Genomic DNA, 21,996 nt, shown 5'->3' on the forward strand with positions numbered 1-21,996 from the left:
GTAGCAGTGGACAGCAGGAGAGCCCAGCTGTCTTTCTGTAGTTGTGTGACACTGGTAGCCCCTTACTCTCTCTAGGCCTTAGTTTTCCCATCTGCACAGTGGGAGGAAACAGAGAAGCTTTGGGGTGGTCCTCTCAGCACAGACCTTCTGCACCCGTGAAAACGCGTCCGTGAGCCTTTGAGAGAGCTTGTCTGAGCCTGGAGCTCCCACAGCCCTGGTTTGGCAACCTGCGTCGGCCACTCGATCAGTGATATTAAGTGCTTCATTTCTTTTTTGTTTTAAATGTCCATTTATTTTTGAGAGAGAGAGAGAGAGGTGTGCGTGAGCGAGCGGGGGAGGGGCAGAGAGAGAATCTCAAGCAGGCTCCGCACTGTTAGTGCAGAGCCCAGTGTGGGGCTTGAACTCACAAACCATGAGATCATGGCCTGAGCCGAAATCAAGAGTCGGACAAACGCTCAACGGACTGAGACACCCCGGCGCCCCTCGCCACTTCATGTCAACACCTGTTGGCCTCAGTTTCCCCACACGTGAAATGGGGGTGCTGATGGTACCTACTCCCCAAGGTTGCTGGCCTTTGGTTGTTGAAATCTGGCCCTGGCCTCACGTTCACACAGACCTTGGACATAATCTCCAAACAAGGCTGGTGACCACACAGTTCCCAAAGAGCAGTGGTAGTATTTAAACAAGTTGGCACTGGGGTGCCTGGATGGCTCAGTCCGTTGGGCTTACGACTTCAGCTCAGGTCGTGATCTCGCGGTTCATGGGTTTGAGCTCCGCATTGGCCTCTGTGCGGACAGCTTGGAGCCTGGACCCTGCTCCGGGTTGTGTCTCCCTGTCTTCCCCTCCCCAGCTCATGCTCTGTCTCTCTCTATCTCAAAACCAAATAAACATTAAAAATGTTTTAATAAAAATAAAAAAAATGAAAGAAGATCGTATTTGTCAGACCACTGGATAACCGGGGCCCCCCGCGGCCTCTCGCCGTTTAGAGAAGCTCTGAATTAAAACTTGCTCTAACTTCGGAAATTATCCTGCCAGTGGCACAACTCTATGGCGTTGGTTCTGTGGGCAGTTTTCAAACCACGAACTTGCTCGTTGTAAGCGTTTGAAGTATATCGCCCTTTCGGTAACCCTGCTCTGTCGTTTATCCGCTGTTTAGTGTGCCTGAACCTTAAAACAAGGCCAGCAGAAGCGCCTCGGGCCACCACCGTGAAGCCTGGGACGCCAGTAGCAACGGTCCCTCGCATGAAATAAGCGCCCGGTAAGTAAACCCGTAGCAACAATCACATGAATAACCCCCTTTACTGTCTCCGGGCCCCTTTCTCATTCTTCACGCCGACCTCCCACGCGCCGCAAGGCAGCTAGGTGATGGTTTCGCCCCATCTGACGGAGGCAAAAACTGAGGCCAGCCCGGGCTTCGCGGCGCGGGCGGCGGGGAGGGCGACGGCGGGCCCGAGTCGGCGGCCCCGGGGGGCGGGGCGCCCAGCTGCTCGCAGGTGCGTCAATCCGCGGGGGAATCCTCGGCTCCACCTGGGCGCGGCGAGGAAACCGCACCATGTATGGGCAGCTACGTCAGAGAGGGCGGGCCCGCCGCTGCCGCGGGGGACGCCCGGTCCGTCCCTTTCCCCGCACGAAAAGGCGGCCACCGGACGGTAGGAGGCGTCGAAAAGTTCGGGGCGGGCTGGCAAAAGGCGGGGCGTCTGGAGAGGTGGAGCCCCGAGGTGTCCAGCGCCGGAGAAACGCCCGCCCCCCCTCCCAATTGAAGTGGTTCAGCCCGAGCCCTTTTCATTCATAAAAGAAAAGACTCCGCGAGGAGCAAGTGAGTCAGAACCGAAGCCGCCGACGCGGACCCCACAGAGCAGCCAGCCAGGGCATGTTCCGAGACTTCGGGGAACCCGGACCGAGCTCCGGGGCCGGCGGTGCGTACGGCGGCCCGGCGCAGCCCCCCGCTTCAGGCCAGCAGGTGAGAGGGACCCGACGCTTGGGGATCCCGGGTGGACAGCGCCTGGGACGCTGCGGTCGGCTCCTGCACACTCTGGGATTGGGACCGGGAACGGGAGTAGGGACTGGATCTGGGGCCGTGGCTGTGGCTGTGGCTGTGGCCGTGGCCGTGGCCGTGGCCGTGGCCGCGGATGCTGCCCGTTCTCCGCGGTCTAGAGGCACATTTCCCCCCGCAAGCCCAGGGGAACGCGCGCGGTGGGCGCAACAAAGATCTACGAGCGTCCCCTCTGTCGCTCACCCCTTTTCCTCCGCTGTCTGCCATCTGTCCCGCCGTCTCTGTTACCTTCCAACTTTTCTCCCGTCCACGCTTAATTTTGTCCTGTCTGCGCCAGAAGGGCGCCCCTCAGTCCGGGATTAGTCCCACCTCGGACTGGATCAGAGGGTCTGATCCATCTCGGACTAAATTCCTGGGAGGCCGAGATGTTCCCACACAGGAGGGAGGCGGGATCCACCGGCAGGCTAACTCCGACAGACTGGGGATCCTCAGCACTGTCCGTGACCGTCTGTGTGTCTGTCCGTTTGTCTGTCCCTCTCTCCCCCCGTCGTCAAGTCCCTATCCCCTTCTTGACGCAGTGGAATCCGTCGGGCTCCGGGAGACTGGTTTTTGACCCCTTTACAAGCTGGGGCCCGATGGAGACTGCGGGATGCCGGGACGTGCGCGGGGTCATGCAGCGGCCAACTCCCGCGCCCCTCGACTCCCGGCACCAAACGGCGCCCGCTGCAGGCTGGGGGGACGTGGGTGGCCGCAGGTGCCCATTTCCTGTCGGCGGGCAGAGCGCACGTGTCGCTCGGCGTCCGTTCCGCCGAGTCACAGCGGCCGAGTCACGGTGGCTGACTCACCCGGGGCGCCCCTCCCTTCCTGGCCCGGAGCGGCCCCGGCCCGGACAACCTCGGGAGAGAGAGATGCCGCCGGCGGTACCTCGGTCCCGGAACTGGGGTCCCTGAGCCACTGGGCCCGCAGAGCTGGGCCGGGGACATCGCTGTCTGGACTTGCCTGGGCTTGTGGCGCGCTTCCCGGAGGACCGGGCACCCACACCCAGAGCCCAGCCCCAGGGCTTGAACCGAGTTCTCTCCAAACACCGAGCCCCCATCTCAACCCCTTCCTCAGATTTCTGGCGGAAAGAAAATCTTGGCAGGTAATACAGGCAGAGCAAACAGTGCAGCCAGAACAGCGGTTTCTACCTCATTTGCCGTATTTCACAGAATCTCAGATTTCATTGGTTTAAAAACCCATCGTTTTGTGCCACTAAATTTTTCTAAAGTTGCCATTGAACTATGATTTCAGAGCTACTAAAGGGCATTTCTTAGCATCAATGAGATGTCATAATCCTCACCTAGGACAATATTAAAAGACAAGGAGGGGCACCTAGGTGGCTCCGTCGGTTAGGCGGCCGACTTCAGTTCAGGTCATGATCTCACAGTTCATGAGTTTGAGCCCCTCGTCGGGCTCTGTGCTGACAGCTCAGAGCCTGGAACCTGCTTTGCATTCTGTGTCTCCCTCGTTCTCTGCCCCTCCCCCACTCACACTCTGTCTCTCTCACTCTTAAAAAAAATGAATGGGTTTTTTTTTAAATAATAAAAAAAAAAAAAAAGGAAACTAATGTACATTGAAGTACAATGACTTGCCCAGAGTCTTGGCCAGTAAGTGGCTGAGCAAAGGAGCTAGCTGGGTCAGCCTAAACCCAGGGTAGTGGTTCTTGCCCACCACAGCCCCTGTTCATTGGGCACCTACCTGCCACTTACCAGGCTCTGTCACACACATTCTTTCATCTGACTCTCACAGCCACCCTTGGAGATAGGAACTGGAATTATCCCCTTCGTGCGGATGAGACTCAGGCAGAGTACAGGAGTAGTTAAGAGCCTGACTGCCTGGGTCCAAACTCCACTTCCCACTTGCCGGCTGTGTGTCTGTGGACAACTGTTTTCCTGTCTGAAAATGAAGACGCTGTTGTGCAAATTATGACTCAGTATTTGTAAAGTGGTTGGGACTGTGCCTAGAATTCATACTTTATTGTAAGTATTAGTTCTGATGGGGAAATGAAGGCACAGCAAGGTTATGAGACCTGCCCCAAGTCACACAGCTCATGAGCAGGGATTTATCGCCAAGTTAGTCTCTCTGACTGCCCAGTTGTGCTCTTTCTGGGCTCTCAGAACCGGCAGCTGCATCGAGGGTAGATGGCGGTGTGGCTTCTGTCCAGCGGAAGCCCCTCAATCCACAGAGACCTCATCCTTGGCCCCTCCGTTTCTCACCCCTCAGAAGTTCCACCTCGTGCCAAGCGTCAATGCTGTGAGTGGCAGCCAGGAACTGCAGTGGATAGTACAGCCTCACTTCCTGGGACCCAGCAGCAGCTATCCCAGGCCCCTGGCCTACCCCCAGTACAGCCCCCCCCAGCCCCGGCCAGGAGTCATCAGGGCCCTAGGGCCACCTCCAGGGGTCCGTCGCAGGCCCTGTGAACAGGTAAGTAGCAGAGGCATTGTGGTGCTGCTTCTGATGCCTACCGGGGTGCCGAGGTGCAGAGGACAGGTTCTTCCTTAAAAGAACACAGGCTTAGGCAGGTGGGTAGGGCCGCTGGTGACTGTTGGCCAAGGCAGAAAGTGATAGGAGGCCCTGGGGTGATCCAGCAGAGGGCAGAGGTCACCCCTAGATCAGGGAAAGCTTTCTGGAACTGGAGGTACAGTAGTGTAGAAAGATGGGTAGAATTTGCACGGATCGAGATGAAGAAGAAGACATTCCCGGGAGAGAGGAAGGGACGAGCAAGAAGGAGGTAGAGGTGAGAATGTGTAAGGGGTACGTGTGGAAAGGTGTGTGGACGGTAGAGGGGCTCCACCTGCTGACGTATATGGAGAGGCTGAGCTAATGAGTCAGTGTAGCTGGGGAGAGAATGGAAAGAGAGGGTTCTCTGCAGCTACTCTCTGGGTTTCAGGTTCCCCATCCTATTTAATCCTTACAAAAAGCCTCTGGGGAATGCACTCTGGTTTTCTCCAGTTTATCGCTAGGGAAATAAACAGAGGTAGTCACTTGCCCCAAATCCCACAAGTAGTGAGCAATGAGACAGGTCTTTTCAATTCTAAAGTCGGATCCTAACCATCAAGCCGCACTGTCTCATCCAGAGCGAACAGAGGCTCGAAGCAGAGTGAGCTGGGAACTCTCGGCTCCCCAACCAGGGTTCCTGTCTTTACACTGCTAAGAAAGTCTTTACCAAAATAAATAAGAGAGGGTTATTTATTTGTTTGTTTGTTTATTATTTGTGAGAGAATGAGTGGGTAAGAAGCAGAGAGAGGGGTGGGGAAAGAGAGGATCCCAAGCGGGCTCTGTGCTGATGGCAGAGATCCGGATGGAGGGCTCGAACTCATGAACTGTGAGATCCTGACCTGGGCCAAAGCTGGACGCCTTAACCGAATCAGTCACCCAGGCGCCCCAGAGACAGAGGGTCTTTGAAGGGAGTGGCCCATTAAAGGGCTTGCCCTGACAGCAGGGTAGAAGATGAGGAGAGAGGTCAGGATCTTGGGAAAGATGTGCAATTGGACAGGGGTGGTTTTCCCAGAAACAGCATGGTTGCCCTTTGTGACCAACTGGAGAAGAAGACCGTGCTGGGCCCCAGAGGCAGGCTGCTGGACTTCCCTCCTTCAGTCCCGTCCTGGGGGTGGCTCCTTGTTCCTGAGTCCTCCTAGACTGGGGCTGTAAGCTCCCCTTTTGGGGGAGGTGGTCTTCATCTGTGGGCCTCTCAACTTTATGTTGAATAAAGTGAGTGGATTTTCATTTCAGCTCTGGGACCATAAACGAGTTATTCATCGTCTCCGGGCTTTAGTTCCTTACATGGAAAGTTGGGTTCAGAATCTGCGTGAAGCTCTTAGCTTGTATGTAATAGGCTCCCAATAAATAATTTACTCAGCGGCAACACTCATTAACCCCTCCTAGTGCTTACAGCCCCTGGGGAAGGGCACGCTTGGTTATCAAGAGACTGAAAAGGATGAGGGTCTTTCGAAAAAGAGAGGCTGGGTCCCAGGGGCTCAGAGGAAGAAAGGCCACTTCTGGCCAGGGAATGAGAGAAGGCTTCCTGGAGGCAGGGGTATCTCAATGGAGTCCTGAGAAATGGGGGAGGAGGTTGAAGGTTTGGGGCGTGTGTGCGTGGGGGGGGGGGGAGCATTCTGAGAGGGTAATCAGAGGAGGCAAAAGCTGGGTGCGAGGAGGAAGTGTGATTAATTCAAATTTACTAAAGCGTGAATGCGGGGAACGGGTCGCCCTGCAGTGGTCCCTGAAGCGCAGCCTGGGGGCGCCCCACGCTCCTATGTCCTCCGCTAGGGTCCCAGCACTGGGCCACCTCAAGAGGCGAGTGCCGGGCAAACCAGTGGCCCAGGGTCTACGTCACTGATCCTTTTACCCCATCCCCGACCCCACCCCCACCCCAGATCAGCCCGGAGGAGGAGGAGCGCCGTCGAGTGAGGCGCGAGAGGAATAAGCTGGCCGCGGCCAAGTGCAGGAACCGGAGGAAGGAACTGACCGACTTCCTGCAGGCGGTGAGCACTGGCTGGTGCGGAGGGTGTCGAGGCCCGGGCCCACCGAACCTCAGAGGGGCGCGGCTCCCCCGAGCCTGCCCGGCCCCAGGGGGCGCCGGTGTATGAAGTTTCCTCCCCCCCCCCCCCCAGCACCCCGTCGGAGGTGCAGCCCTTCGGAAACAACAATGACGAAAAAGCGATTAAATATTAGTTACAGCGCGTCTCACTCCAGCAGAGCAGAAGAGTTAAAGCTTCGGCCAACGATCTCCTAAAATGCTCCCGGGCCTGATGGGAGTCGTGCCGGATTTCTCCCAAGGCCTCATGGGAGTTGTAGTCCAGACTCGCTGGAGACCCAGCCCCGTAACCGCCCCCCCCCCCCCCCCCCCGTTACCACCACCTCCCCGAGGCTACGCGGTATTCCGCCCTCCTCTTCTAACTCCTCTTCCAACCTTCTACAGGAGACTGACAAACTGGAAGACGAGAAATCTGGTCTGCAGCGAGAGATTGAAGAGCTGCAGAAGCAGAAGGAGCGTCTGGAGCTGGTGCTCGAAGCCCACCGTCCCATCTGCAAAATCCCGGAGGGGGCCACGGAGAGGGACACTGGCGACACAGGCGGTACCAGCGGCACCAGCAGCCCACCAGCAGCCCCCTCCCGCCCTGTACCATGTATCTCTCTTTCCTCGGGGCCTGTGCTTGAACCTGAAGCATTGCACACCCCCACGCTCATGACCACACCCTCCCTGACTCCTTTCACCCCTAGCCCTGTCTTCACCTACCCCAGCACCCCTGAGCCCTGTGCCTCAGCCCATCGCAGGAGTAGCAGCAGCAGCGGGGACCCATCCTCCGACCCTCTGGGCTCTCCCACCCTCCTTGCCTTATGAGGCAAACTAGCATCCCTACCCACGGGTGCCACCCTAGCCAATGCCTTCCCACCCACTGGTCCAGCTGGTCCGGACCATATCCCATGCCCAAGCCCAGCAGGTTCTTCTCCATGCCTCCAGATGAGACTGAGCATATTTTGCTTCCTAGTAGAGCCAGCTTGGGGCCACCAGCGCTGCCCACGGTTTTTCTAGAGCTGGCTTCTCTAGCAATTTGCACTAAATCAGAGACAAAAGATTTCCTATTTGTTCGCGAGAACTCCTGACAGCCCAAAAGGACTTTGACACTCCCTAGAGGTCCTCTAGAGCCCTAACTCCCTCCAGACCACACCTACAGTCTTCATCACCCTCTTCCTGCGATCCACCCAATCCTACTCTGACGGGTGATACTCTACCAGCCTAGAACACTAACTCACCTAGCCCCACACTGCCAGCAGCACCAAGTGATTGAACCAGGGCATTCTGCTGGCCCCTCCTGAATGGCAGGAGGGTGTCAGAGGCTTCTGTGATGAGCTGACCTGCAGCCCCCAGCTCTGAGAAGACTTTAGCTCCAGGGAATCCAAGCCTCCACAACGAAGGCAGCTGCTATTTATTTTCCTACAGAGAGTATTTTTATACAAACCTGCCAACATGGAATAAAAGGCTTGAAGCTCTGGCCTGGTCTCATTGAACCCAGAGGCTAAAGGGAGAATATTTGAAATCAGAAGCCCTAGGCTCCAGTCTCAGCTCCACGGACTTACTGCATGACTTTGGACAAGCTATTTGATATTTCTAGACCTCAATTGTCTTACCTGACAAAAGAGGTTACATCTGCTCTGCCTCATCTCCAGCATTGAGGGGAGGAACAGAGTGCTGCTGTTGGGTGCAAGCCAAAGGATTATCATCTTCCTCCGGATGCGGGCCCACAGCGCTCCTGCGTGTGCCACAGGAGGGCGCTCTTAGGCCCCTTCCAGCCTCAGGGGAGGTCGCTGAGTGGGTTCTAGGCCCCCAACACCTGCTTCCTGCCCCATTGTCTTGGACAGGAAGGAGCCGGGAAGGGAGCTGGAGCCACTTCAGGGGCCAGAATACGGCCTGTTCCGAGGCCTGATGGGGGGAGCCAGTGGTTTACCACGGTCCCACATCCCGTCCCAGGCTTGAGGTAGCGAGGGTCGGCCACGTTAGTTCTGCAGCCCCTCCGGATGGGAATGGTACCCCGTCTCAACGTCCCCGCCCTCGTCCCCACCACGGCGAGTCCCAAAGAGACGCTGCCCAGGCCAAGGGCTCTGCTTCCGTTCCAGTTTATTAGCCCCCACCCCGTCCCCGGCAAGTCCCTTCTCTCCAGCATCCAGTTCCCCTGCCGCCACACCAGCGAGAGCAAGGGGCCGTCCTCAGTGCCAGAGTTTCCAAATCCATGCCAGCGGCCCGTCGTGCGAGGGGGGACGGCGTCTAGGTCCCGAGGTCCACCGCAGTCCCTGCGCTTTGGGAAGCAATCTGGTCGGGCGTCGACAAGAAGGAAGCTGAGCCCTCAGTCATCTGGGGAGCAGGCCAGGGGCAGTTGGTCGGGACTACCCACGCTGCCCGTGCTGGAGCTTCCATCGCCCAGGTCGCGGGGCCCGCAGGGGGGCAAAGCGAGCTCGGGTGTCGGCCCGGCGCTTGAGCCCCCCGCGCCGCCGGGGCCGCCCCGGGGGCCCCACTCCTCGCCCAGAGCCAGGCAGAGCTCCTTAAGCGCCAGGTTCTCCCGCAGCAGCTCCTCCTGGCGGCCCTCCAGCTCGGCCAGCTTCTGCCAACAACCGCCCAAGTCCTCGCGCACCGCTCGGGATGCTTGGGTCCCGAAGAGCTGCCACTGGCGCGCGGCACGCCGCCCGCGCTGGCGCTCCGAGTCCAGGAAGCAGCAGAGGTCGCGCAGCTCGCGGTTTTCGGCCTGTAAGCGCCGGTTAAGCTGCTTGAGCTCGCGGATCTCGCCCAGGTGACCCTGCAACTGCCGATTCACCTCCTGCATGAGGCGGCCGCGCTGCACCAGAGCCGCCAGGCGCGCCGCCTCCTCCCGTCGCAGGCGCCGCACCAGCTCCTCTTTGCCCAGCGCCGCCATCTCCTCGTCCGTCAGCTCCTCCAGGCCGCCCGCCTCGGCCTCCATGGCTGCTCAGGCCTCTGGAGCATCGCCTGCCCGCCGCCGCGGCCCAGGAGCCCCACGTCCAGCCCGGCGCGCTGGGGCTTGGGCTCCGGCTCCGCGGGCGGCAGGCTGTGGTCGGGCAAGCGTAGGCTGCACCAGCCGCCCAGGGGTGGGCACGCGGCGGGGCGCGCGCCGGGGCGGGGCCGTGTGACGTTAAGGAAGGACAGCCAATCCAGGAAGCCTCCCCGGAAAGGGGCGGGACTTGACCGCAGAATAGACAGAAAGAGAGAGGGAGACCCTTCTCTGCCCCTTCCGGACCGCGGAACGACTGACCCTCGTGAACACTGGGTCCCAGCGCCACCACCTTCCCCGACAGTCACCGCCAAACTAGGCGCTTTGTACCTCCCACTTCCAAACCTCCTCAAGCCCTAGCCTAGGCCTCTCGGCTCCTTCCCAGGAACCAAGACTCCGGCATGGGCCGTCGACTCTCGTGTCCACCTCCCGACGGAACCCAAAAGGATCTCGTTTCCATCTTTCCTGGCTTAGTTCATACTCGAGAGTCTTGGCTCACTGAACATCGCTCCCAGCTCTTGGGAACCCTGAGTCCAAATGTGCCTGCCTCACCGATCAGCCTACCCTCTCATGGACCGGTTTCCTGCCTCGGGGGAAGGCACATACAAGGATTCATTTGTTCAATAAACTTTTATTGTGTGCAAAAACTGTGCAGAAATAAACTTGACTAAGAGTCTGATCCTGTCCTCAAACAGGTTGTAATCTAGCAGGGGAGACGGGCTGTGTTAAACAAGAAGCAAACGGGGGAGGAGCATGGTCTGAGGGACCTCCACCCCCCAAAAAAAGGTTTTCTCGAAGAGGTGATAATCTGTGGGGCCTTGAAAGATGTATAGGCCTTTGCCAAATAGAGCTATTTCAGGGAGTGGGAAGAGCGTGGTGAAAGACATTGGGGGCCAGCTGCTTCAGGAACAGTGACAGTAGCTCGATGTTTTTGAAAGGTACGTGTGTGGAGACAGTGATAAAGAGAGGGAGAGAAGCAACAAAGGTAGTTGACCGGAGTGTTTCCACAGGCCAGTAAAGATTTTAGGCGGGGGATTAACATTTTAAATATGTATGCATTGGGGTACCTGGGTGGCTCAGTCTGTTAAGCATCTAACTCTTGATTTCGGCTCAGGTCACGATCTGGGGGTCATGAGACTGACCCTTGCCGCAGGCTACAAGCTGAGCATGAAGCCTGCTTCAGATTCTCTCTCTCTCTCTCTCTCTCTCTCTCTCTGCCCCTCCCCTGCACACGCGTGCACTCCCTCCTTCTCAAAAAAAGTAATTAAACTATAATACGCACTAAAAAAATTATTCAGGCTGCTCTGTGTGGGATGGACCCTGGGGAAAGGATGCAGGCAGGGAGATTAGTAAGAACACTGTATCAATGGGAGAGACAGAGCTACGCAGGACTGGACTGGGACAGTGCCAGTGGGGATGGAGAGGACAAAACATCCCAGAAATATTCAGGAGGCAAATCAGCAGAACTAAATGTGAGGAGAGATGAGTCTGGGAGAAAGCTCAGGTTTTGTGGCATGAGAACTGGGTGAATGTTGGGACTTCACTGTGATAGGAACGCAGGAGAGAAACAGATTGGAAAAAGGTCGGTCTGGCTTTTGAGGGGCCTGTAGTGGGGAGACAGCCTGAAAAGACCTACGGATAGACGGCCCTCCTGATGTGGACTTCCAGGCAGAGCTCTGAGCTGCAGAGGAAGAGAGGTCATCAGTGGGGGGGGGGGGGGGGGGGGCGGGGGGGGCGGGGGGCGGGGTTAAAGCCATAGGAAGAAATGGCCCATGCCGGAAGAGGTGCTCATCGGCAGGTTGGCCTGAGGGACTCCCAGTAAGGGCCCTTGGAAGTCAGGTCAGACCTATTTTTTGCACAGAAAAGATTTAGGAGAGAGACCTGTGAAACCACCACATTTAGGATACGGGTCAAAATAGGGAGGCCCGGAAAAGGGCAGAGAAAGTGGGAGAAAAGCCTGGAGGAAGTGAGAGGGAAGGTTACAGGGGCAAGGGAGACTGGCCGCTGGCCTCGACTCCCAACGTCTTCCTGCAAACTGGGCCAGGATAGGATGGGGGGTTGGGACAGGGGGCGGGGACAAGGGACCTGAGATTGCCCCTCCCGCCGGGGGGAGGAGCCATTCCTCTTCCTTCGCCGCTTCTGCCCCCACCCCCTCTGTCCCGGAAGTGGTCCTTCTCTGGCTCCGGGTGCCGGGAGACGAATCCCCGCGTTCCCGGAAGTAACCCGCCGGCGGCGCGCCCGGCCCGGGGCAGTGCTCGCTCCAGCCGGGGCGCTGCAGCCGCGCCCGGGTCCGGGCGTCGCCATGACCAGCGAACTGGATATCTTCGTGGGGAACACGACGCTCATCGACGAGGACGTGTATCGCCTTTGGCTGGACGGTTACTCGGGTGTGTGGGGGGCCGTCTGCGGAGCGGCCCAGAAGGGGCGGTTGTTTGGGCTGGGAGAGGGGGCGGAGCCAGGACTCGGGCGTCCTATGGGGAGGTGGGCGGAGAGAGTAAGGGATGTGTCGGAGTTGGAGCTGGGATCCCCGGAGGGTCTGTGGGTTCGGCCGAGCCGGTCCTAATGCTAGCTCCGACTCCCTAGTGAGCGACGCGGTGTCCCTGAGGGTGCGCTCGGGAATCTTGGAGCAGACGGGCGCGACGGCAGCGGTGCTTCAGAGTGACACCATGGACCACTACCGTACTTTCCACATGCTCGAGCGCCTGCTGCACGCGCCGCCCAAGCTGTTGCACCAGCTCATCTTCCAGATCCCGCCGTCCCGACAGGCGTTGCTCATCGAGAGGTGGGGACGCCCACCAGTCTGACCCATTTTGCAGGCCGCAACTGAGGCCCGGGCCGGGATGGAAAGTTGAGAGCAGGAGGGGCCAAACCTAGGCCCTGCCAGACCCCCTTTCCCCTCCTATATGGAAAGTCAGTGGTGTCCTCTGCCCCCACCAGGTACTATGCCTTTGACGAGGCCTTTGTGCGGGAGGTCCTGGGCAAGAAGCTGTCCAAGGGCACCAAGAAAGACCTGGATGACATCAGCACCAAAACAGGCATCACCCTCAAGAGCTGCCGGAGACAAGTGGGCACTGCACCCCCCCTCTCCCTAACACAACATCCCATGTCCAGTCTGCCCCTTCACTCCGTCCCTGTGGTCACCGCCCCAGCGCCTTTCTCCTTCCCCACCTCTGGTTCTGGCAAGGGCTTCCTACCCAGTCTCCTCTCGCATCTTTTTGCAACTTCCAAACCGTCTCCTACGCTCTGCGGGAGCTATTCTTTCAGAAGCTCAGATCTGAGTGTAGCTTTCCCTTCCTCATAAACTTTAATTGGCTCCCACGCCATCCTGGATAGTGGCCATACTCTTCGGCCTTGACCTTCTTACTCTCGTGTGATCTGGTCCCTGCCAACCCTTCTTGGCTTACATTTTTCCAGCCGGTGGCTTTCTTGCTCATGCTTCTCCTACTTCCAGGGTACTATTCTTGGCCTTGTCTCCCCCTTGAAGTACAAAGCAGGGGGATTAGATGCCGCCTCCTCCACAAGCCTTTCTGGAGGTACAGGGAGAAGTAACCCTTCTTCTGGCCTTTAGTATCTTTTCTCTGTGTGTCTTGTTCACTCCCTCTGTGCAGCTTAGCATTTGTTCATTTTTTTTACTTCCTGGACCTTAGCCAAGGGGGTCAGTTCCAGCACAACTCCTGGAGAACTGGAGAGCATGATGCTAAAATAGGGGGAATTCAGAGGTAGGAGTGAGGAAACATTTATCCAAGGCAACGTGGTTGAATGGGCAACAGGTATTAACAATTAATAGTTTACCGAAGAATAGCACAGGCTGTGTCGGCCTCCGCTGACTGGATAGATGGACAGATGAGGGAGGGATGTTCAATCAGTTTATTGGGTGACCAGCCTCTGACCAGTCCTCCCTCCTCCCCTAACTGCCCTACAGTTTGACAACTTTAAGCGAGTCTTCAAGGTGGTGGAGGAAATGCGGGGCTCCCTGGTGGACAACATTCAGCAACACTTTCTCCTTTCTGACCGGTTGGCCAGGTGAGGGGCTGGGCAAGGAGCCAGCCATCTCCCCTTCCTGCACACTCTCCTTGGGCCTTGAGGCGGCTCTACCTTCCCCACCCCAACCCACTTGATCTTCTGGCTGTACTGGGGATGATTATCCTACTTTTAGTCTGTGCTTTGGATCAGATTGGCCTGGTTTCAAATCCCAGCCTGGCCACTTACCAGTGGGGTTGTTGTGAGATGCTACATACGAAGTCCATGATGCCACCCCTGGGGCTTAGGGAGTACCCAGTAAATCGCAATTCACCCTCGTGGTCTCCCTCTGTATCCCTTAGCAGACCTGGGCCGAAACTTTCTCTTTAGGCAGGTGAGGAAGCCCAGGGAGAAGGGACTTGAAACTTGTCACATAGTGAGTTGGGGCAGAGATAGGCCAGAACTCCAATGCCCAGCCAGTGCTGCAGGTGGGAGCTGCTTGCTAAAAAGGAATCTCAAACCCTGACAGGCCCCCTCTCCCCTCCCTCCAGGGACTATGCGGCCATTGTCTTCTTTGCCAACAACCGCTTTGAGACGGGGAAGAAAAAACTGCAGTATCTGAGCTTTGGTGACTTTGCCTTCTGTGCTGAGCTCATGATCCAGAACTGGACCCTCGGAGCCGTCGGTGAGGCCCCCACTGACCTTGGTGCCCAGATACCTCCCCACCTTCTCAGGGCCTGGCTCGCCACCTGCAGTTTCTCCTGCAGGCCCCAGTCTCCAGCATCCTTTCTCTTCAGTGCCCCCACCGCAGCCACCTCTGGACACAGTCCAGTGTCCCCATGCACACCTTGTCTGCAGACAAAGGGCCTGCTACTTCTCTGCGGCCTGGGACAAATCACTCCGCCTTTCTGACACTTCCTCTTCGTGGGGTTCACTGAGGTGGTGGGTGTGGGAGGCTCAGGAGATCCCTGGAGGGGTTTTTACCCCCTGCCCCAACTCCCTTGCTGGGCCTCCTCCAGACTCCCAGGTGGCTGACATGGATGTGGATTTAGACAAGGAGTTTCTCCAAGACTTGAAGGAGCTCAAGATGCTTGTGGCTGACAAAGACCTCCTGGACCTGCATAAGAGGTGACCCTGGGGAGTCCACAGGGTGGGGCCCGAGTGGGGGCCCAGGCGGCTCTGGGCTTACCCTATCTCCCTGCAGCCTGGTGTGCACTGCCCTCCGGGGAAAGCTTGGCGTCTTCTCTGAGATGGAAGCCAACTTCAAGGTCTGTGGCCCAATCCAGCCTCTGTCCTTTGGGCATCGTCGGCCTCAGTGCACTGTCCCCATTGGGCAACTCTGCTCATGCCGGACATTGACCGGCAGGTAGTCGGCCGCCCCTTCCACCCACCTGGGAGGGGAAAGTCAGCTCCTAGACATTGGGGAGTTATTTGATTGAGGGAGGTGGATAGATTTGGGAAGGGCCCTACCCCTCCTCTGAGCCTCTGGGCTCAGCCTCCAGGCTCTGGGACAGAGGGCAGAACTCCCAGGCTCCTTGCCCCACAGAACCTGTCCCGGGGGCTGGTGAACGTGGCCGCCAAGCTGACCCACAATAAGGATGTCAGAGACCTGTTTGTGGACCTCGTGGAGAAGGTGAGCTGTCCTGCTTGCCGTCCTCTGATTCCCCAACCTGGCCTGTCCCTGGGCTGTACCAATCCTAGATGTTTCCTTGGGCCCACAGTTCGTGGAACCCTGCCGTTCTGACCACTGGCCACTGAATGATGTGCGGCTCTTCCTGAATCAGTATTCGGCATCCGTCCACTCCCTGGATGGTTTCCGGTGAGAGACCCCAGGCCTCCTTTCCAGCTTGTCCTTGCCGTAGCCAGCCTTCTGCCAGGGCCTAGCCCTCCTGCAGACTCAGGGTTCTCTGTTCTGTCCTAGGGGTGGAAGTCTCTCTGTGGGCTCCACCTCTTAGAAGCTGTGACCTGACCTTGGGTAGGTTCCTTAAGCTCTCCATGTCTCCGTTTCCCCCATAGAACCTGGAGACGGTGATGATAACGATCATAAGAATATTACGAGGCGTGAAGGAGCACTTAGGCACAGGAAGCTCTCAGAGCAGTGCTCAGAAGCAGTAGGGATTCAGTAGAAGGCAGCCGTCACTGTTACTTTTATCATTACAGGCACCAGGCCCTCTGGGACCGCTACATGGGCACCCTCCGTGGCTGCCTCCTGCGCCTCTATCATGACTGAGGTCCCCTCCCGCCACCCTGCCCCCACTGACAATAAAGTTGCCATGACTTCGGAAGAGCCTGTGCATGGGAGTGTGCGTAGGTGAGCACGCATCTGTCTCTAAGGGTCAGGTGAAAGAGTACACGGCTGTACGTGTCCGTGGGCCCCACAGAGACTAGGATGGGTCGGCGCACGGTGTCGGTGCCCTCCCCGCCCATTTCCGCACCCCAGCTGAGTACGCTTGGAAGCCAGGGAGCTTATCTTGGTTTATTCAGGCCGTAGCAAGATTAAGAGGACGGGCAAAAGCCTTGGGTAGGGCTGGCGAGGAGACAGCTGGCATAGCAGGACAGAGCTGAGGGTCAGTCGCGCAGGCTCAGGGAGGGCAGGACACTGGGCGCTTCTTCGCTGGTTGGTCCACACGGGCAGTGAGTGGGTACTTGGTGATGCCACAGGTGTTATTCCCTCGGTACAGCCGGAAATAGCCCTAGGAAGTTGAGGGGACCTCAGGGCCAGAAGGTAGGGGGAGGCCTACCCTGCCTCGTCCCCCGAGTAGGTCTCCTTCTCACCTTCTCACCCCATTTGGTGCCCCAGGAGTTCTTCAGGATCCAGAACGGGATTGAGCGGCGAGATTGAGGCTGGGCTCCGGCTGCCCCTGCCCGCCTGTCCGCCACTGACTCGCTCTTCCCAAAGCCCACAAGCAGGACAGAGTGGTCCACGAGGAAAGGGTCACAGGAGGTGGGCGTGGCCTCGATCACACCCTTCTTGTATAGCTGCAGCGGCAGAGGGGCTGAGTCTGAGGCCACCTCCCCTAGATGCCTCTCCCCACCCCCACCCCCACCCCCATTCCAGATCCTGTCCCACCTTCAGGAGCTTCATATTGATGGTCACGGTGATGGGGCCTTGGGTGGCCAGGTACCAGGCGATTTCTGGGGGTGGAAGGTGCCATTAGGCCTTGCTTGCTCTGTGCCCTTTGTTCTTGGCTCGTGGTTCTACCTCCCGTCCCCACCCTCCACCTCTCTGTCCCTCCATCTCTGTCTGCAGCCCAGTCTGTTTGTCTCTATCCTGGTCTGTCTGTCCCTGTCATTCTCCCCCCATGCCTGCCCTTGTCTCCCCTCTGCCCCCACTCTGCTCGTTGTCCGGCAGCATGATGAAATCCTGGATCCAGGCCACCTTCTTATGCTTCTTGGCCAGGCACCGGTGGGGTTTGACGTGCCCTTGGAATGGGTAGTCCTTTTCGCTGGCCAGCCCACCTGGAGATAAGCAAGGCCGGGGAGGAGGCTCAGCTCCTGAATGTGGCTCCCCCCTCCCCCCTCCCCCCACCTCCACCACAGCTGCCCGGAGAGGCAGGGCACTCACTGTTGTTGAGGACGGTTATGAACGCATCCCAGACGAAGCCACCCCTGCAGCCATCCCCACAGCGGCCACAGTCGAGCAGCTCTGGTGCAGGAAGGGACAATGGGGGTTGACTATGCCCTGGCCCCCCGCACCTCCCTCTCCCCTGTCACTTGCCCCGCTCCGTCAGCCATACCCTGCACGGAGAGTTCTACGGACTGGCGGTATTTGATGCCCCACAGGGCCTCGATGTTGCCTGCCGCTGCCATGGCCCAGCAACAGCTGCAGCTTTCCTGCACGAGGGGGGCAGCAGAAGAGATTTCTGGGCCTTGCCCCCGCCGTCCCTCCACCCCCAGGGCTGGACTAGGCCGGACTGGGGCAGGTACCTGCTTCTTGACGGATGAGATGACTCCATCCAACTTCCGCCAGTCACAGGTTGGGGGCACTGACTCCCCCCACTCTTCAGACCCTACCTCTCTGCCCACTTTGGGAGCCTCTCCATCCATCCTCCGATGCCCGTAGAGCCGGCCAAACTCCTCCTCTGGGGGTATAGACAGGACCACCAGGGTCACAACTTAGACCCCTTCTCCCCCACATCCTGCCTCGCATCCTCCAACCATCCACATCCTCGGTTATTTGAGTCCCCATAATACCCTGGGAGACCGGCGTGGATGTCGAGGCCCGGAGAGCAGCCAGATTTCTTCCTAGGATGCATCCCCGTGCACTTGCTGCCTTGCCCCTGAACTGGGCTGGGGCCCAGACCCGACCCTGCTCTCTCTGGCTTGGGGCAAGCAACCAGGCCTCTGGCCCTCAGGGTTCCTCTCTGGGAAATGAAAGCTGAACGTCTGCCCCGTCCATCTGCCAGGATCCCTGGAGAAGTCACTGCTTCCCCACCTACCACCTAGGGTCCAGGAAGTGTCCATTACCTGTGAGGTCACTGAATGGAGTCACCCCAAACTCGGCTGTGCCTAAGTCTTCCTCCTCCAGCTGCTGAGCCTGGGCCAGGTTGTGTGCAAAGATGTCCAGGCGACGGGCATACTCTGGACCAAAAGAGAGTTGTCTTAAGCTGCCTCCTAAGCCCCCGTGGGCAGGAAGTGGCCGCTGGCTGGGCATCCTACCGCCCACACTCACCCAGGTGAGCGTTCACTCTTTTCCTGTGGCCGCTGCAGGCCAAGGAAGTGGCTCCCCAGCCTGTCTAGGGTTGGGTTTTCCCCAGAGGCAGCAAGGGGGACATCTCTGCCCACCCACGGAGAAGATAAGTGAAGGGTCTGAAGGAAGGCAGAGTGACTCAGAAAGGAAAGGTGGGTGATCAGAGACTGGCTTCCTGCCAGGTTACATTCTCCACCTCCAATTCACACCTCTGATTGCAGGTTCGGAGCTGAAATGCGATGAAGGTGGGGACGGAGTGGGGGTTCAGGCCCATGGCATGGGCAGCTTGGCCTGAGAGGTGTCCACAGACCACTCCCCTGTGGAAGATGAGACCCAGAGAGGGCAGGGGCAGGGCTGCGACCTCACGTGCATGGAGAGTGAGTTCCCAGCTTGGTGTTTCAGAGTGAACTCACGGCAGCAGTCAGCCCGCTGCCTGGAGGCAGAGGAAAAGTGGCTGTGGAGGCGAGGGGTCCTCTCGGCCCAGGGCAGACCCCCCGACAGCTGCTGCCTGCCCTCCAAGTTCATAGCAAAGAATGATTAGGAATGATTGTACGTTTAGGAAACCAGGGAGGGCACCCCCAGCCATGCCACTGTCCTGCCGATTCCCCACCCTGAATCTTGATTTCCTCATCTATTAAATGGGAGAAGGGGGTTGGGCCGGAGATGTACATGCCCCGTGATACCTTCTGGGTTTGAGTAACTCCGGTTGTACTGGATCTGGAACAATGTGAAGGCCTGTTTCAGCTCCAGCGGCTGGGGTCCTGGGTCCTAGCAGGCAACCAAGGGGGTGGGGAGTGGGAGGGGAGAGCGGGTGAGGAGTCATTGCTGGGACCCCACCTCACCCCAGCCTTGCAGGGATTGGGCTGGGGATCAGCAGCTTAGCCTGCTCTGTCTCCCCGAGCATGTCAATCACTTTTCCAGCCTTAGTTGCTCCCCCCTGAGAAATGGGAATGAGGCTGTTGTTTCTGAAAGGGTGAGACCCAGGCATGGGATTTGCGGGAGGAAGGGTATGGGAAGCAGGTGGGGGGCACTTACCTGGCTCCTAAGGGAGCTCTTGATGCCTTGAGCCAGGCCGGCCATAGACAGGACCAGGAGGCAGGAAAGGTAGACAGTCATTGCCATGATGCTGCAGACAAGAGTACTGGGAGCAGGAAGCTGTGCAAACCAGGCTGGAGGGGCCGAGGGGGCGGAGCTGGAGAAACCACGAAGGGGAAACCAGGTTGGGAGGGGTGGACCCCTCCACACAGGAGCTACCTCAGACCTTCAGGCTTTTGTCCTATACAGCCCTCTGTCTGCCCGTTGCCCACTCCACCCTTCTTCTTTATTCAGCAGAGGCCCTCTGTCCACCCTGTTCTGGGCAATTCTAGGGATACAGAGGTGGATCTGTCCTTAAGGAAACAGGAATAGACAGATCCTAAGTGAGGAGTGACCGTGTACGGCCATCAGTGTCATGACGGGAAAATCCAGGGGGCTGTGGGTGCCACGGGCTCCTGACACCTGGGTCGGGGTGGCGGGCGGTCAGTGCCCCCTGGAGAAGTGCTCTTGCTCATCCTGGGAAGCTCAGTCAGCTCAAGGGTCACCCTCCAAAAAGCCTTCCCTGTTGCCCCTCCTCTGATGTAACCAGCAGCCCCTTGAGCCCCTGCTGTGCCTGTGCCCGGCTCGGCATCTGCCTCCCAGCCACACAAGAAGCGTCTGATACACCTGTGTCCTCAGCACCCAGCACAGGGCTGGGCACAGAGCAAGCTTTATGGATGTTCGTAGACCGAGCGATTGGTTGTTGGCGGGTTTTGAACAGGAAAGTTCAGGCTCTAGGGTACAGTAAGCGGCAGCTACTGCCTTCTAGTCCTCATTCTTATCACAGTCTGGGGGTGGAGATGAGGGGTCTGGGTGGGCCTGAGGGGCCAGATGGGGTGCAGAAGGGGTGAGGGCAGGGGAAGTCTGTGCCCTGGAGGTCAGGAGAAGCGTTGCAGGGAGGCAACTCCGAGTGGCAGGTGCACTGAGGTCTCAGCACAAAGATGGAGGCTCAAGTCTGGCCACCTGCGCCCCCAGCCATTCCCCTCTCAGCCTCGGATCCTCATCTCGCAGGGGCAGCAACAATGCCTTTGAGTGGGATGACCGTGGGGCACCTATGACCCCGGCTGGCACAGAAGAGGTGTTCAAAATGGTGGGCTGTTAATACTCTACTCTGGGGCAAAGAACCCAGAGAGTCTTGGAATCAGAGTGCCTGAGTTCAAATCCTGTCCTTCCCACTCTGGCTGTGCCTCGGCAAATTTCAGCCTCTCTCGTCTGTGAAATAGGGTGATACCGGTACCCCTTCCCTGGCTGGGCAGGAGGATTGCATGAAATGCATGCTGGTGCCCAGAAAGGTTATGTATCTTAGTAATAACTATTATTTTTATTTTTTAATGTTTATTTTTGAGAGAGAGCACAGAGGAGGGGCAGAGAGAGGGGGGGACAGAGGATCTGAAGCGGGCTTGGGCCTGACAGCAGCGAGCCCTATGTGGGGCCTGAACTCATGAACTGTGAGATCGTGGCCTGAGCTGAAGTTGGACACGCAACTGAAAGCCACCCAGGCACCCCATTTTTTTAAGTTTATTTTCTAGATAGACTCGGGAGGGCCAGAGAGGGAGGGAGAGAGAGAGAATTCCAAGCAGGATCCGCATGGAGCCCGATGCGGGAACTCACAAACTAAGAGATCGTGACCTGAGCCGAAGTCGGCCACTTGACCGAGCCACCCAGGTGCCCTAAGAACTATTACTTTGGTTATTTTTTAATTACTGCTTTATTGAGACATAATTCGGATGCCATAAAATTCACCCTTTTAAAGCGTACAATTCAGTGGTTTTAGTGTATTTGCATAATTGTGCAACCATCACCACCATCTGGTTTCAGAGTATTTTCCTCACCCCAAAAGAGACCCATGTCCATTAGCCCTCCCCTTCCCCTGGCAAACCCTAATTTGTCACCCAGATTTGTCCATTCTGGATGTCATATATACGGGATATGAGGACCTTTGTGTCTGGCTTCTTTCACCTTGTGTAGTATTTTTTCAAGATTTATCCTTGGAGCACATATCAGTACTTCATTCTTTTTTGTGGCTGAATAACATTCCATCATATTACCACATTTTGTTTATCCATTCATCAATTAATGGGCATTAGATTGTTTCTACGTTTTGGTTTTATGAATGGCGTTGCTATGAGTGTTGTGTATAGATCTTTTCCTACGGACACAGGTTTCCAATTCCCTTGGGTATATACATGGGCGTGAAAGTTCCGGGTCATGTGGTAACACTCCGAGGTCCTTCCAAACTTTTTCAAAGAGGACCACAGTGTATGAGGGTTCCAATTCCTTCGTATCCTCGCCAACACTTGTTATTGTCTGCCTTTTTGGTTTCAAAGAGCTATTGTTGTTACGTTCCTCGCCCCTGTGGCTGGGAAGGGTGTGGGGGGTGGAGGGTACACTCTTCAATGAACCCCAAGGGCTGATATCGGTACCCACGTGCCCCCGTCGGCACACCCTCTCCCTGGGCGGGGCCGCACTGGGGGCGGTCGCGAGGATAAACAAGGGTGGGAAAGGGAAGGGAGGGCTCAACAGTTCCCGCACGTCTTCGGCCCCACGCGGGAGATCCCTGCACTCGCTGCCCTTTCCCGTCTGGCCCCGCCCTGAGACGTGGGCAGGACGAGGCCCCGCCCCTTCCTGGGAGCCAACTCCGCCTAAACTCCTCCCCGAAAGGCGCGCCCTGCTCGGGAGAGAAGGCCGAACCCCGAGGTGGCGGGGGAGGGCGGGGGAAGCGTTTGGGTGGGAGGAGG

The 21,996-nt window shown here is 57.8% G+C and overlaps 4 protein-coding genes across 8 annotated transcripts; 2 read left to right on the forward strand and 2 right to left on the reverse strand.

Moving 5' to 3' along the window:
* Positions 1 to 1,816: 1,816 nt before the first annotated feature.
* FOSL1 (FOS like 1, AP-1 transcription factor subunit) lies at positions 1,817 to 8,518 on the forward strand. 3 transcript variants are annotated; one of them, XM_047823957.1, is made up of 4 exons: positions 1,817 to 1,960; positions 4,220 to 4,456; positions 6,409 to 6,516; positions 6,954 to 8,518. In XM_047823957.1, the coding sequence occupies exons 1-4, from the start codon at positions 1,871 to 1,873 to the stop codon at positions 7,374 to 7,376; spliced, it is 858 nt and encodes a 285-aa protein (XP_047679913.1). In that variant the 5' UTR covers positions 1,817 to 1,870; the 3' UTR covers positions 7,377 to 8,518. The 3 variants fall into 3 exon arrangements, with proteins under 3 accessions (XP_047679913.1, XP_047679912.1, XP_047679911.1); XM_047823956.1 differs by having other exon boundaries at positions 4,256 to 4,456; XM_047823955.1 differs by lacking the exon at positions 1,817 to 1,960 and having other exon boundaries at positions 3,840 to 4,456.
* A 116-nt stretch (positions 8,519 to 8,634) lies between these two features.
* Positions 8,635 to 9,651, reverse strand: CCDC85B (coiled-coil domain containing 85B). The gene has a single exon (XM_047823958.1). It carries the CDS (start codon positions 9,484 to 9,486, stop codon positions 8,878 to 8,880), a length of 609 nt encoding a protein of 202 aa, XP_047679914.1. The 5' UTR covers positions 9,487 to 9,651; the 3' UTR covers positions 8,635 to 8,877.
* A 1,960-nt stretch (positions 9,652 to 11,611) lies between these two features.
* FIBP (FGF1 intracellular binding protein) lies at positions 11,612 to 15,779 on the forward strand. 2 transcript variants are annotated; one of them, XM_047823771.1, is made up of 10 exons: positions 11,685 to 11,921; positions 12,118 to 12,316; positions 12,472 to 12,598; positions 13,457 to 13,557; positions 14,046 to 14,179; positions 14,514 to 14,622; positions 14,699 to 14,762; positions 15,041 to 15,127; positions 15,216 to 15,313; positions 15,655 to 15,779. In XM_047823771.1, the coding sequence occupies exons 1-10, from the start codon at positions 11,837 to 11,839 to the stop codon at positions 15,722 to 15,724; spliced, it is 1,074 nt and encodes a 357-aa protein (XP_047679727.1). In that variant the 5' UTR covers positions 11,685 to 11,836; the 3' UTR covers positions 15,725 to 15,779. The 2 variants fall into 2 exon arrangements, 1 of the variants encoding a protein (XP_047679727.1); XR_007144910.1 differs by lacking the exon at positions 15,655 to 15,779 and having other exon boundaries at positions 11,612 to 11,921; positions 14,699 to 14,860.
* Positions 15,780 to 15,950: 171 nt separating this feature from the next.
* Positions 15,951 to 19,349, reverse strand: CTSW (cathepsin W). 2 transcript variants are annotated; one of them, XM_047823770.1, is made up of 10 exons: positions 19,220 to 19,349; positions 18,868 to 18,952; positions 17,962 to 18,075; positions 17,422 to 17,576; positions 17,232 to 17,328; positions 17,060 to 17,140; positions 16,828 to 16,953; positions 16,565 to 16,629; positions 16,270 to 16,473; positions 15,951 to 16,187 (listed from the first exon to the last, which is right to left on the reverse strand). In XM_047823770.1, the coding sequence occupies exons 1-10, from the start codon at positions 19,304 to 19,306 to the stop codon at positions 16,077 to 16,079; spliced, it is 1,125 nt and encodes a 374-aa protein (XP_047679726.1). In that variant the 5' UTR covers positions 19,307 to 19,349; the 3' UTR covers positions 15,951 to 16,076. The 2 variants fall into 2 exon arrangements, with proteins under 2 accessions (XP_047679726.1, XP_047679725.1); XM_047823769.1 differs by having other exon boundaries at positions 17,232 to 17,576.
* Positions 19,350 to 21,996: the final 2,647 nt, after the last annotated feature.

This window comes from Prionailurus viverrinus, chromosome D1 (genome assembly GCF_022837055.1).
Source record: "Prionailurus viverrinus isolate Anna chromosome D1, UM_Priviv_1.0, whole genome shotgun sequence".
Lineage (NCBI taxonomy): Eukaryota > Metazoa > Chordata > Mammalia > Carnivora > Felidae > Prionailurus > Prionailurus viverrinus.